At 38.4% G+C, this 15,961-nt stretch overlaps 1 protein-coding gene across 6 annotated transcripts in view; it reads left to right on the forward strand.

The window, feature by feature from the left end:
* Positions 1-15,961, forward strand: part of LOC126251840 (pericentriolar material 1 protein-like) — a 781,694-nt gene that overhangs the window by 614,195 nt on the left and 151,538 nt on the right. For all 6 annotated transcript variants that reach the window (XM_049952507.1, XM_049952508.1, XM_049952506.1 and 3 more), the window contains 2 exons: positions 6,177-6,284; positions 9,043-9,099. In XM_049952507.1, the coding sequence (XP_049808464.1) occupies positions 6,177-6,284; positions 9,043-9,099 (165 nt within the window). The remainder of the gene's footprint in view (positions 1-6,176; positions 6,285-9,042; positions 9,100-15,961) is intronic.

Raw genomic sequence — 15,961 nt, forward strand, 5'->3', positions numbered from 1 at the left:
AATGCTCTAACACCAATACTTATGGAGATGCAGACATGTGTTTTTAAGCTTCTGCCATACTGACTTGCACTGCACAACAGATGTGTTGTGAGGGAATAATAATAACCTGTATTATCAACCTACATTGCAGTGCAGCCTACATGTCAAGGGGAAGAAAGGGTTCTCCAGTTCCTGATGTGTAGACTGCCCATTGCATCAAGTGTGTTGTGTTGGCCTGCTTTTCAAGGTAACCTACTCATCACGGGTGGCGAGCCCTTGACATATAGGGTGTGCAACACGAGACATATGTTGTGGGAGTAGTACTAGCCTGCTTTATTGACCTCTTTTTGCAGGGACAGTTCATGCAGATGAGCATGCATGGCAAAAGGTTGAAATGAATAGAGGAGATTGAGTGAGGGGGGGGCAGGGGGGGGGGGAAGGAATGATTAGGGGAAGATGGGGGGGTGGGAGCAGATGAGTAGGAAGAGAGGCAGTAGGAAGAGATTTACAGGCAGAGAGGGAGGAAAGGAGGAGAGTGACAGGAAGAGATAGGGTGGGGAATGAGATTGACAGATAGGAAGACAAGGAGGTGATGGGTAGATAAGAGAGCGGTATGTATGTGTGTGTGTCTAGCATTTCCTCCTAAATTTCTGAATCAATTCCAACCAAATTTGCTACGTAAACAGCAAACTTCTTGAGTATCAGCACTATGGATCTTATAACATCCTAGCCCCAGTAGGAGCACAGATATGGAAAGAAGCATTGTGTTTTGTTTTTGACGGCCTCTGCCATATATGTTACCCTGCACAACAGGTGCATTGTGTGGGAATATTATCACTGTGCCTTTCAGCCAGTTTTGTAAGGCAGCCTACAGTCAGGAGCAAGGAACAATTTTCCTGCCTCCAACATATAGGTTGCCCTGCACAAAAGGCATGTTGCGTTGAGTAGTATTGGCCTGCTTTATCTATCTGCTTTGCATGGCAGCCTATGCGTGGGTTCGTTTTCAAACCCCTGATGTATAGGCTCCTATGCATGACAGGCATAGTGTGGTAGTATCGGCCAGCTGTATAATGGACACAGGTGAGGGAAGATTGAGGTGGATAGAGGACGGGATGGACAGAGAGAGGTGCAGGAGGTGATGGAAAGAGAGATGGGACAGAGGGAGATGGGCAGAGAGAGAGAAAGGGGGGGGCAGGAGGTGTTTGGCAGAGAGAGAGGGGAAGAGGAGGAGTTGGACAAGAGAGATGGGGGAGATGAGGAAATGGACAGAGAGAGGGGGCAGTGGAGATGTGGACACATAGAGAGGGGCAGGTAGAGATGGACTTTTATTGGGGGGGGGGGGAGGTGGGCATGGCCAGAGGGAGCCAGAGAGAGTAGGTGGAGGGGATGGACAAAGAGAGGAGGAAATGAAGAGTCAGAGAGAGTGGAGAGGAGGAAATGGACAGATGCAGTGGGGGTAGGAGGATGAGGTGCACAGAGAGACCTGGGAGGAATTGGTTGACACAGGGGGGAGGGGGGAGGGGGGAGGGGGAAATATGTGCAACATACATGCTGAATACCAATGGAGGTTAAACTATGGAATAAAGGCTAATTATTTACTTTTGCCTCTTCTTATCACAGTATTACTTTGTTGTACTCAATTAAAGATAATATTGATCTAAGAGACAATGACAGAAACTCAATATGGCACAGAACTAATGGTTCCACTATCTACACAGATGTCCTTAAAAATTACAGCATCGTGAAGATGATCAGCAACAGATGTTAAATGTACACAAAGTGTGCTACAGAGCTGGATATGCTAATTTCACCACAACCAAATAAACTGGTAAGGAATTATGCTATCTAAATCCTGTATTTAGGCTCTCTCAATCAGAAGTTACATTTAAATACAGTTTGTGTCAAAAAAGTGTTATGCCTTAAGAAGGAGAAATGTCTACCAGGGAAAGATCACACACTGATGTTTTTATTCAGGAGTTATATTTGCGTATAGCTTGATTAAAAATAGTGTTATGCCTTAAGAAGGAGAAATGTCTACCAGGGAAAGATCACACACTGATGTTTTTATTCAGGAGTTATATTTGAGTATAGCTTGATTAAAAATAGTGTTATGCCTTAAGAAGGAGAAATATCTACCAGCATGTTTCAAAATTAGATAGCCTGAGGATCGCACCCCAAGATACTGAGGTTTATTGTTCTGCAATATTGCTACTTACTTTGGTCTGGATCCTTCAATTGGATTGGTCATCTCAAAAAGTTCATGAGTCCCAAAAGTAAAGTTTTGCAGGAGAATGCACAAACTTCCTACAGTGTAAACCATCTGTGTATTTATTACTGTTACAATGTCATTGGTTTTTGAGTCTTTAAGGACTGCTTAGCATTCTGTATTTTTGTTTTGTTATATGTAGTTTAACATAAAATTAAAATTTTAAACATTTCTGACTCATAACTTTTTGCAGTTAACAACTATTTATTACCTTAAATGAAACCTATACTTGGACATGCATGTTGATTTTATTAAAATTTAATCAATATGGTGAACTGCAAACTCAAATGAGACTATTACTATTTCATTCACATCATCATAGTTTGTTCCTATGCTGTCAGCTATTCTTACATTTTCATTCACATCATCATAGTTCGTTCCTGTACTGTTGGCTATTCTTGCAGTTGCTCACAAAATTCCATATACTTTGGTGGATATACCTTTTTACTTTCAGTATGTCTCATATTTTTTTGACATTGATGGGCACCTGTTTTTCAGGATGTGCTAACTCATTGGGAAGTATAGGATTCTTATTGAAACTGTAAAGGGGCTGAAATGTTTTTGTGGGAGCACCATGAATGAACAGCTCTGTTTTCCCTTGTCCAGGATAATGTGTATAATACTCAAAACTCACCCATTTAGAAGAGGAAAAGGAATTTTATGTTCCGTAGAAAATTTTCCCATATTTAATTCAAAGAGACAAGATTTTTTAAAAATAGACAAACCACCAATTTGTAAATGCTTCTATAAAGATGCCATCAACAGGTTCCACTGATAGCTCTTTGATCATTATGTCACACTCTTAAAATGTGTAGGTCCTGTGATGATGACTCGCGAACTATCGTTTGTTCCTGTACAGGGAAGTATTCTTTCATCTTCTTAAATCTTCCATCTGATACGAATGTTTAACAAAAGTGAATCATTGTGTTATTCTTATTCAAACTGGCACACCTGTTGGAGAACAGGTGAAGCTAATTCACATCTTTTGGGATATTTTTCTGGATGTGATGGTACAGAAATAAGCAAACTTCATTTCCACATTTCTTGACTGTGCATTCATGGTACCCATAAGAGCGTGAGTCTTTATTTTTCATATTATGTGTGTCAAAATCATTGAGCTATAGCTTTTTTTCAAATAAAAGATATCCTGAGCAGGAGTAGTTGGTAATGGTAAATTCCACGTGTAGTCAAACTTCAGCCCACAGACATTACTTCCCTTTTTACCGTGTTAAGAAACTTTACTAATTTTACTGTGAAATTTGTTGGACCTTCTGTGGTGAACAACTAATTGCATTGTCACAGTTTGTCAACCTTAACAAGAAAAAGTACACATGAAAGCAGCAAGGGGCCATCAATATCTTTTGCTTTCAGCTAAATACACTTCATTATAGTCACTGCAAAAAGGACATGGGTCAGTGACTCATGACCTTTCTGCAGTGAAGATTTCGATTTCCATTAGTGATGCAGCTTGACAGTTGACTACTTCCTTTCTTGTCTTTATTAATCTGGCTATCCTGTATCACCCAGTTCCAATATATAACTCACTTTTGTAAAAAAGTTGACTCATGGTCTTTCTGCAATGATCAATTAATTTGTAATCCAAACTTGGAATCAGTCGGTCCAGGAGTCCCATTCTCAGTGCCATGCATGATCTAAATGACACACACACACACACACACACACACTCTTGGCCATACAACCACGTCATGTAGCATGAATTAGGAAATGGGTCTGTTTACATGAAGATAGGTATCGAGATGAACAGTGTAATGATGTCTGAATACCATGAGATGCCAGCACAGTGACTATTGTTGCAGCAGAGAGAGGTGTGTCAAAACTGGTGCATCCAATAACAACACATAACACAGGAATGGCACCACATTGTCTTTTCAGATGAGTCCCAGTTCTGTATATAGCCTCACAGTGGACATATTCAATGTGTGGGGACTCCAAGAAGAATGAAAGTTGCCAGATTGTGTTTGTCTCGCAGGTTGTGTGATGGAATGAGGTGTCACTGAATATGCAACATGATCACTTCTGGTTCTGATTCGCATGGCCGGTAATTTGGACAGTGGGCACTACATTCCCGATGTGTTAAGGCTAGTGGCTGTGCCTGATCTTCGATGTGTCCATGCCATGCATGATCTTTCATTGAGATAAAATAAGATAACAATTGGCCCATTTTTTCACAATTTCCCGTTATACAGAGGGCCTCAGGCTCTGGCCAGCACATTCTTGTGATTTCTCATGCAATGAAAACATTTGGTCAAGGACTGTTGAGAGACTGGCATGGCGGTTGATGGTATCTGGCTTGGAGCTGAAGCCACATGCAGTGACATACTCTTACGTCATACGAGCTCACTTTGACTTAGTGCCCAGCCAAGTTAAGAGTTGGCAACTTGGTGTACTAAATTTTGTTCCCTGTATACCTCCATATCACCTACAAACCTAATCATGTATCCTTCCCTCTGTATTGTATAAACACAATAGGTAAAATTTCATTATTTGCTATCGTTCCTGGCAGTTTAATTGTAATGAGCAGTAGTGTATTTTTGAGGGGCCCCCACCTCTCCGCTCATCATTGGGATGTTATAAAGATGATAGTTGTGATGAAAAATTCAAGCTGAAGTATTCTTTAGTACTGTCTAACACTCCTTACCAAAAATGTCTACATTTATTTATGGTTGAAGTTTTTCATATGTACTCCTTTAACCATGTGCCATGAGCTATAACTAACTATTCTATATGTAGCCAGAGTAATGGCCATAATCATTGTGACACAACAGTGATATCATTTTGTATACTAATGCAAAGCACTGCAACCCATCTAGATTCGGTGACTAACTCAGGAGTGAGGCTGCAACATAACAGTGTTAATAGTCACTTGGCACATTGTCATGGTGCTGCAGTTACTTTTATACAACAAAGCTACACTATTTTGAGATTTATTTTAATAATATACTTAGATATGAAACACTGATTTTACAGCTATTTACACATGAATGTTAGTATGTGGTAGGTGGATGCTATATGTACCTCACATGCTGGAAAGGATTTTCCTGATGAGATTTTTTGGGGATTAAAGAGAAAACCCACTCTCAGACATAGGGCATGGAAAATCCGACAAAACAGAATAAGAGAGCAATAAAACATAATTACTGGTAATAGACAGGCTATAAATGTAACATGTGATTGTTGACAATAGACAGGATATGAAACCTTGAGGACTCTGGTGTGGTAGGCAGGAAAGGTCAGTTAATCCGAGGCAACAGACAGGTTTATTGGAAATACAAATATATTTGAAAGAAATGTCGGTGGTAATATAAATACAGGAAAGAAAAATTATGGAGACTGTGGGGGATCAGTGAATGAAGAAAAAGAAGATGCAGAATACAAAGCTGAAATAAAAACTAGAACTTTAACAAATATGAAAAACTGAGAAAACAATAACAGATATGAGGGAAGGAGGAAGGTGCAGAAATGAAAATGAAATAAATGCATGCTGCACTTAGTTTGCAGTTTTGACCTAGTAGACCTGTACTGAAACGAGAAAGCTTGTTGGTTGTTGATTAATATCATTCTCTCTCTCTCTCTCTCTCTCTCTCTCTCTCTCTTTCTCTCTCTCTCTCTCTCTCTCTCTCTCTCTGATAAAATAGTTCACTCAGTGACTACAGGTATAACCCATAATGTCCAAGAAATGAATTAAGTATTTAAGTAAGAATGTTTGGGATGACCAGGATGTTGTGATTTGAAGAGTGATAGAATGGTACTGTGAATATCATCATAAGTGTAATTAATGTCAATCTTGTTTTGGGAAACTGAACTTATGATATGATCACAATATCAGTTAGTTTGCTGGACAGGAATTACGATTGTGGACAAAGTCACATTTCATTTGAACAAAATAATATATAATTTTCTTTCTTTCCAGAATAGCACCCAGTCAACTGAAACGCCACATCCACAAAGTGATACAAGAACTACTGAAAATGCCACTACTGAAAGTTTTGCGTCGAGCACTGGGGATGTTGTTATTAAGGTACAGTTTCTGAAACACAAACAAGTTTGCTAGTTTTCTGATTTCATGCAAGTGTTACCTGTGATATATATTATATATGGTAAATTGACTAAAAGAGGAGGGGGGACCTTTGTAGTTTATAACTATTTCTTTAATGATATAATAGGTTTAGCGAAAGCCATTAAGCTTGTCATTTTTGTTTTGTTTGAAGGTATATCAGCCTGGTGAGTGATAAGTGTTAAAAATGTTACACAAAATGTTAGATGGGGAGGTAGACATTTCAGAAACTGTCTGTATGTCTGAAATATCTTTACAGATTAAAAATACATAGCATACTCTTAGTGTCAGGGTAAACCCTCAGAACAAAGCACAGGATGATGAACAGTAGGTGTAAAAATAAAAAGCCACATTTCAATCTCGTGAGGGATCCAACTTTAGTTTGTCACCATGAGATCTTCATCAACTTCAAAAGCTGAAGAAATGTCAGAGGCACCATCTATACAAACACAATGAGGATTTCTTAAATTCTGTGTTTTTATTTTATTATACATATTACATTTCTCCTCTGTGAAACCACTAAAATCACTAAAAAACCAAATTGTCATCTGACTTTAGTAACTAACATAAAAATTGAGTTATACTTCTGGTTTACAACTGCATTCTATTGAAGTTTTCATTGAGCAGTCAAAGCATGGAGACTACAGTGACATCTGTCCATTGCTTCCAAGAGTTACATGTTGCTGAAAGAATAAGATCTGACTAGAAGTTGCTGTTGATTTTCTTTCTTGTGATTGCACCAGTGGACTATATTCTTAATCATTCTCAAAACCTCAAAAGTTTGTCTCGTGTTAGCTTCTACTTTTAGTGTAATTCTAGTGCCCAAAATATATCCTGTCTTTACACTGTTTTGCAGGTGATGTGTAATATGAATGATTATGGTTGACGTTATTGATTTACTTACAACCAATGAACAGGAAGCTTATGAAACATTGAAATTAGTGCACTTGTTTCTATAATGAACTGGTATCACAAAATATTCATTTATTACTCTGATAACAGAGATCAGACAGTGATAGGCATGCCTACCATTCCACTTCAGTTGATGTTAGAAGTATATGTGGGAAATTTAGGATATTTTACAGTGTGTAAGTACTCATGAGTGGTTGAATTGTTGACACATACCTAGTAGCATAAACATCACCATATTGATCTGAACATGGTGGAAACACATCATCACATGGACTTCACAAGATACCAAAGGTGTAAAGATGAGTTAAAGTTCCACATTCTGGCCCTGGATGGACCTGTCAGGTCCAAATGACTATTTTGTCATCCTCTGCCAATGGCATCAGTACATGCAGTATAGAAGGGCATGTGATCAGCACACCACTCTCTGGGCTGTTGTTGGGTTTCTCGGCCATTGACTTGCTCCTCAGTTGGGCTCATGAGGCTGAGTGCATCTCGTACCAGTCCTCCCACTAAGGAAAAAATCTCAGGCAGTACTGAGAATCGAACCCAGGTTCTTCAGCATGGTGCTCAGCTGCGTTGACCACTCAGCTACTGAGGCAGACATACAAAAAGTGTAGGAGAGTATAATTCATAACCAGTCAGCTGCCTCTAACATCTTGCAGGCATTGGTATAACCAGGTCCAAGGTGCACACTTATTGATATTGATATATGATGATGTCGTACATATGCTCAATAAGATTTAGATCTTGTGTCCTATTGTTTGTTGGTGATAGATGATGGCAGATGTATCAGGGGCCCCATATCACACAGATGAACATTCCCTACAGACATGAGAGTACCTCCAGTAATTAACTGAATGGAGTCCTCTTGATAAGCTATATCCAATGCGTCTTGCGGTTTTCAAGATATTCTTATCCTCCCATTGGTGTGCCAGTGGATACCACAGCCTAGGCAACCAGTATCCGTTTCAGTGTGCTACCCACATTAATCTCTTTGCTGTGGGGCACATGATGAGCAGAGGCACCTGTGTTGGTTGTGGCTTTGCATCCAACAGTGGTAGAATGGTTGTGGGTGATATGGTTGCGGACAGGTTATTGTTGTACATCATTAAGATGCCAAGTGACTTGTAGCACTGTGACCCGTGTATCCACTTGTTACAAATTTCAATAATTGATATGAACATGTGTGTCATTAACACATTAATGCCAAGTGCAGTTGACGGTAGTGGTATGAATTTTTGTAAATTGATATACTCATCTTACACACTCTGCTGGGGGGGGGGGGGGGGGAGATGTGTGCGTAACCTCAAAGAAGATGGGGTGCTCCTTTCATCAGAACCCTGTGAAGTGACATATCAAACTATTCTATTTGTTGCTGCAGCACATCTATCTTTCCAGTGTAAAGCTGTTTCTAATTCACTTACTTGTGAGTCTGTATGTGACATTCATTTTGTTCCTTGATTGCAATTTGCATATTTTGCATTAGTTCCATAATTTTTTGCATGTTGTCAGCTACAGAAATATATAAAATTTGCCACATTTCCTTCAGATGTCACTGTTTCTGCATGAGAGTAAGATGTAATTTTAAAATGCTCCACATATCAAATTTTCTGCATAACCTTTTGTGTTCAGATTTCTTTTTGGTAGCTCTATGGATTACCTCTTACATGCCAATGTATCAGGCAGACATTCTGTAAGGGTAATAATTGTATACATGGTTTTATTATTCACTGTCTTTAAGTGTTCACTATATTATCTAATTGTATGTTGTTGTTCAGCATTGTAACTATGAAAACATTGTCTTTTTCAGAGTGAAGTTTCCGGTTGTTCAGATTTGTTTTCTTGTGAATATGATGACAATATTGAGGTAAGTTCTAGCAAGTCAAGAAACAATATATTAATTATGGAAGGAATAAACATTACTACTCAATGCATTGTTGAAACATTGAGAGATTGACAGGCTTGTAAACAAGACAGAATTACTCGCTGCCTGGACTCCCCCCCCCCCCCCCCCCCCCCCTAAAATTGTGAAACGTTGGTGGTCTTAAGCTGTATGCAGTAGCACAGATTTACTAATTGTTACATTATGAAAAAAGATTAGTGTCACCATCACATAACTTAATTACTACTCAAATCAAAATTAAGGGGATGGAAGCTGTACCAAATCATTGCCCACTTCTTAATTCAACTCTGAACACTACCCTCATTCAGCCAGAAGATTAAATCCTCACAAAATCACAAAAGTTACCAAATAGTTGGCCTGCCAGAATATTCACATCAGTCTAGTACCACAGTTATCAGTTAATCAGCAAACTTAAAGTTCTTTGTTCCAGTATTACCACTTTAAGCTCACAATACCTCAGAGCACAAATAGAAGTTTTCAGATAACATATAGATCCAATAGTGCAGCATTTTATGACTTCTACCTCACTAAAATATTGCTCTTTCTGTTAAGCTCTCATTCCCAGCTGCAGTGTCATGAATTGCACAATACACGCAGTACCCAATGTTGCCTAGTTCAAATTTGCTAAACTGTCAGCTCTATTATTTTACTTACCTTTCTTACCTCATTAACTAGTGGAGTGCATTCTAAAAAAAAATTTTAAAAAAATCACTATTGCAGAGACAGGCTCCCTAATCATTAAGACCCTAGCATTATTCATTATTTTATTATTTCATCATTGCTTCATTAACTAATAAATAAACACCTGCTCTGCTTATTCAATACAAAATTGATTCTACTGAAAAATACTCCACAGTAACAGAGCCTTATGCTAAGGCGAACTTAACTCATTACCGATCAGATGAAATTATCACTTAGAAAAACTATTATTTCACTGTATTCCATCAAATTGCTTAAGATTATAGCCTGAAGGGTGATATATATACAACTTTTGCTTATACATTCCATAGATTACTCCAGGTAACTATGTTTGAAGTTGGAATTCCTTAATGTTAGAAAATGCTGTACCATGATACAGATGGATAGTTATCTCCATTTACTGATTGGTCTGAACACAAACACTTCTATTATACCATAGTTAATATTAAGATCTATTATTAAAGATGGTTTTTACTGCATATTGCCTCTGCTGCTGCACCAATGATTACTTCAGATGTTAATTATAGTTTTCAGATAATCTGGACCTTCTCCACATAATACTGACCCTTTCATTTTCAGTTTACCATACCTTCTTGACGAAAATTCTTTAACCATGGTACCAATTAACTTTCTTCCATCCTCTTATGATTCCATTACTTATCACTAGCACAACATAATATAATATATATACATAGATAACACTGGAGAAATCTTTTCTAAAATATTCCTACTGTATAAAATTACATAAAAATCGAAGACAGAATGTTTCTGATTCACTTGTAAACTACAGATAGGATAGGAGAAGAGTTTGACTGCCCCAGGAATCATGAAAAATGATACAGACAGCTGAGGTAAGCATTATCGTCACATAATGAATCCAACACAGAATGTTGAACCCCCTACTTGCTATTTACACAAGAAATTAGTCCCAAATATTACATCAATACTGAGATTTTGAATCACCAAGAAATTGCATTCCAACAACTGTCCCACCAATTTCACAGTTAATAGTAGTTATCGTTTCACACTCTTTGATAGCTTACCAGTAGCACCAATAATTTTTATTCCAGGAACATGCATCACCACTATACCCTAGATTCAAAAAATGCCTATGAAGTGCCATTCAAATCACTACCACTGCCCAGTAAACCCTGTGAAGTGCCATTCAAATCACTACCACTGCTCAGTAAACACTTAACATGTATACCTTGTACACTTGTTGTTGTTACAGGGTACCACACTTCCTTTTTACTTATCACATTGCCATCATTACAGATAATAAATTCAAATACCCCATCCTCATCACTACTGGATTTGACGTTGCTATCATTATTACAACTAATGTCAGAATCAGATCCACTGTCACTTTCTCTATGCTTTAGATGTTGTACCTCTTCCACGTTTATCTGCATTTCAGTCAATTTTGAATCTACATTTCATTTAATTTTAGCAGTTTTTCCTCTACCACTACTGCACACTTGGTTTCTACCTCTGTTTCAAAATCATTTTTAATCTGATCGATTTGGTTCTCTAGTTTAACCCTATTTTCAGCACAAAATTTCCTGGCAGCTTTGACTTCACCTTTATACTTTTGCCCCCCCCCCCCCCCCGCCCCCCACCCAGAAGCCTCCACCCTCCTACTATAGTCATCACAAAGTTTATTTCTCTCTTCTACACATTTACTGCTCATTAATGTTAATTTCTCATTAGTATTCTGCTCTACTTTCTTTATCGTTTTCATCACAATCTTTAACTACCACCTCAATCTTCTTATTTAATTCTGAAAGATTAGATCTGACTACCTTCATCTCCTTTTTAATTTTTTTCTTCAGTTCATCCTTTAAGCTAACCATGTCATTTCTAATGCTATTCATTTTCTTTTCCATCCTACTAATGTCTTCTTTCATACTACTAATGTCTTCTTTCATACACATACTACTCAAACTACTCATAATTTGCTTTAACATTACTTCCACTTTTCCGTCTGCCATAAACTTTTGCCCTTGGTGTTTTTCATTACTACTTTCCTCCTCCTTAACTTTAACGATCTCATCCACTTTAGTACTGTTTTTGTCCATTTCGCTCACATCACCATACAATACATATGACACTTTTATCATTCCATCTACAATAGGACTTTCATCCCCATCATCCAAAGTTACATTCATACCTGATTTATACCCACTATCATCTACAGAACCAGTCCTCATTAAGTTTTTCTGTTCATTTAAAAATTAACCTCTACAGCTTTGTTTTCAAGGACATCACTCTCGTGTTGTCCATTCTCCTCCATCTCACTGTCATGTTTGTTAAGGCCAATCATTATGTATCACTTAATATAAAACAGCTTTTGCCATGAAATTAACTTATTCTTATTCACTCATCTCCTGCTACACAGCTGCAGTTGTCATCTCGATTTGTCGTCTGCACAGCTGCTGCAAGTTGTAATTCTCTCGGCAAGGTTTCTTGTTTATACTGGTCAGCTGTGTCCAATGAGATGCTGATTGGCTGCTCCTGTACTCAGTGGCTCCTTCTGTAGAACCCGCTCGCCCATTGGCTGCTGTCCTTCTGTGGCCAGGAAACCGAAGCGCTGATTGGCTGTTGCACTCCCTTCATTTAATTCACTGTAAACCGCTCGAGTTCACTCGATGTACTGCATTGCTACACTGCTGAAAAATGGGGTTTGGAAGTTCAGCATTGACTACTATAAATGATGTGGCCGACAGGTGCACATTAGCGTTTCACAGTTGTTTACTTTCACTGTCACAACCTTTCCCCCCTCCCAATATACACAGTTAACCTGGCCAGTTAACTATCGTTTAACTTTCAATAACCCTCATTAATAGGTTGGAGGCAAACTTCCACATACTGCTATAATAGTTTACTGTTGAACATCTATGAGCCGTAAAAGCCTAATCACACATTTCACAGTCTTTTAAAATAAATTGAACAGACACTGTCATTGTTTTTACACGGTGCCTAATTGTGACAAACTTATTTCACAGTTGAAGCATTGTTGTTGTTCTAACCAACACAGGTTTCTTGTCTGAAACTCGGCTGTGGACTGACTGGCCCGGGACAAAAAATCGGGCCCTTATATATCTTTACAATAATAGGCACTGAAACTACACATTGTTTGATGTGTAATTTACAGAAATTACAATTAAAACGTAACTCATGAAATTAACTGAATACGTCAAAAAATTGTATCTTTTTAACCGTTTCTTCTACTACAAGAGTTAGGCTGAATTATTTATTTAAATGATGAAATTAACAGATATTGTTTCGCAAACATTATTTTTGACAAAACTGTTAATTACTTTGGAATCAATGAAGGGCTGGCTTTCTAACATGTTTTCGAATAGAGCCAAATAGCTACTTTAAGATTAGTAGTATTTCGTCTTCCAAATGTTTACAATTATTACAGAATTCATATTTGTTTATAAGTCAGCAATAGAATTTAAGTTAGAAAGCAGTTACTGATTTCACCCTATAACAAAAGTCTTAGCTAGGAATAGTCAAAATAAATTATAAAATCATTTACATACATAAAACTAAGCACAAAATTAGATCTGGTGTTATATTCTTTAAAACTGAGGGACAACCTTTCTCTTTTATGAAAATGTAGATTATACTCAAGTATGTTATGTTGATTACTCAGAAATGAAAAAATTAATTTTAAGGAGGCATATGCCAAAACAAGAGAGGAAGTAAAAGTATCCCAGCTTGCTTCATTACAAACATCTCCCTAAGTTTCAATGAGATCATATAATAGGGCTAGGAGAAGCTGGACATCCCTTCCATGATACTGCAGAAAGACTTGGCAGGAATGCTGCCACTGAACTGATTACTGGTAACCGTGGTCACAGGAAGGTACGGTTTATGGCTCTGTCACATCGTACTGCATCTGCAGCAGCAATTTGAGCAGCAGTTGGCACCACAGTGACACAGTGAACTGTTAGAAATCAGTTACTTCAAGGACAGCTCTGAGCCAGATGCCCTATAATGAGCATTCTACTGACCCCAAACCAACAGCATTTGCGACTTCAGTGGTGTCAAGCAAGAGCTCATTGGAAAGCATGGTGGAGGTCTGTTATCATTTCTGATAAAAGCTGGTTCTGCCTTGGTGTCAGTGACAGCTGTGTGTTGGTTAGAAGGAGGCCAGTTGAGGGCTGCAACCAACCTGTCTGTGTGCTAGACACACTGAACCTACACCTGGAGATGTGGTCTGAGATGCTGTTTCGTATGACAGCAGGAACACTCTCATGGTTACCCACACAACCTAACTGCAAATTTGTATGTCAATCCAATCTATCTGTTGTGCTGAACAGCACTCCAGGGGGTGTTTTGCAAAAGTTAACACTAGCCCACGTACCACTGTTTTAACTCAACATGCTCTGTAGAATGTTGACATGTAGCCTTGGACTCCTTGATCACTTGATCTGCCTCCAATCAAGCACCTACGGGACATCATCGGATGACAACTCCAGCATTGCCTACAAACAGCATTAACTGTCACTGTGTTGGCCAACAAAGTGCAACAGGCATGGAACTCCTTCCCACAAACTGACATCCAGCACCTGTACAATGCAATGCATCTCATGTTTACATTGCCCTGTGATCATGCAATGTTAATCACTTAAATATTTTACCTAGACGAATGTATTCCCAAAATTTGATTGTATTAATTATTTCTTGATGTTGTGATATCTCTCTCTCTCTGTGTGTGTGTGTGTGTGTGTGTGTGTGTGTGTGTGTGTGTGTGTGTGTGTGTGTGTGTGCGCGCCATTTGGTACCTTGGTCATGAAGGTTTATGGTAAGAGGATTTACCATTTTTACCACATACTGGCAGTTATTCAGCCTCCCTTCAACAATTCCTGAGTGTGTCCTATTGTCATTTCAAATAGTTTCCCAGACCATCTTCTAGAAGATGAATGCACATGGGTCTAGAAAATTACTGCTTATGAAAATTACTGCTTCCCATGACCTATGTCCAAGGACAATGAAATCAATCTGACCACCACAAACAGAACCCAGAATCAATGCTGAATAGCACAGAATACTACTCACTGTTCCAGATGACTGGCTCTACACATGTAAGTCTCTTTATTCTGTGGATGGTGCCAGTGGTAAACATTGCTTGGCTACTCGAGATCTCGAACCAGCTTCCAGTAACCTGCTCAGGGTGATACTCTGCTTGTATCCTCTATCTGAGGAGATAGACATAAAAACCTGTGATCTCCTTGTGATATAGTCCTTCTGGAAGGACCCATGCCCACTCCTCTTGTCACACTGTTGCCCTGACTCTGTCCAGCTACCAATCATTATGCAGTCATTGAAGTACAGCCAAATGTCTGTGCAGTCTATCAGCATAATCGTCTCATGTTCTTCACTGGCAGTGGTTCGACCTTTCTCTGAGCCCAAGAGTTAGTGATAAGCTCCTCATATACATTCTCTGAGCTGCTTATCTTACATTCTCCACCTGAGAAATTCTAGGAATGGTAGACTTATTCAGTAGCATATATACTCACCCCTATCTTCTTCTGTAGCAATTATATATATCTTGACTCACTGGTGACAGAACTGCCGCTAGAAAACATGAAAGTTAAACAGGCTAATATTATTTTTCCATTTCGTGCAAGATAGTAGGGTGTTTTGATAATAATGCATTATCAATAATAGAAAATTTTATTTCACAGTTGAGTGTTTTCTATAGTACCTTCGTAAAATGATGTTAATTGAGCATTTTATTTTGCTGTAAAAGGTACTCTACAATACATTTACGGTGTTCCATTGAATGTGTAAAACAACTTGCATGAGCATTGTTGTTCTTCATTTCTCTATTGTTAAGTCGGATAAGAGGCCAAATTCATCCATCAAGTCATACACTGATTATGTTGAAACCAGAGTAGGGTGTGACAAAGAGAAGTCTGGAATATTGAAGTCTGTTTAGGTTAAGAATATATTACTTAATAATATTCCATCTTCAGTCACAATATTTTCTAGTTACTGTCCAGAGCATTTCAGAGTCACAATTCCGTTTTGAAGAACTGTGTAGACACAATGTTTGCTTCAGTCTTTCATTAGCAGTAACAGAAAGACAGTTGTTAGATTTCAAGAAAACATC

This window comes from Schistocerca nitens, chromosome 4, assembly GCF_023898315.1.
Source record: "Schistocerca nitens isolate TAMUIC-IGC-003100 chromosome 4, iqSchNite1.1, whole genome shotgun sequence".
In the NCBI taxonomy this organism is placed as follows: Eukaryota; Metazoa; Arthropoda; class Insecta; order Orthoptera; family Acrididae; genus Schistocerca; species Schistocerca nitens.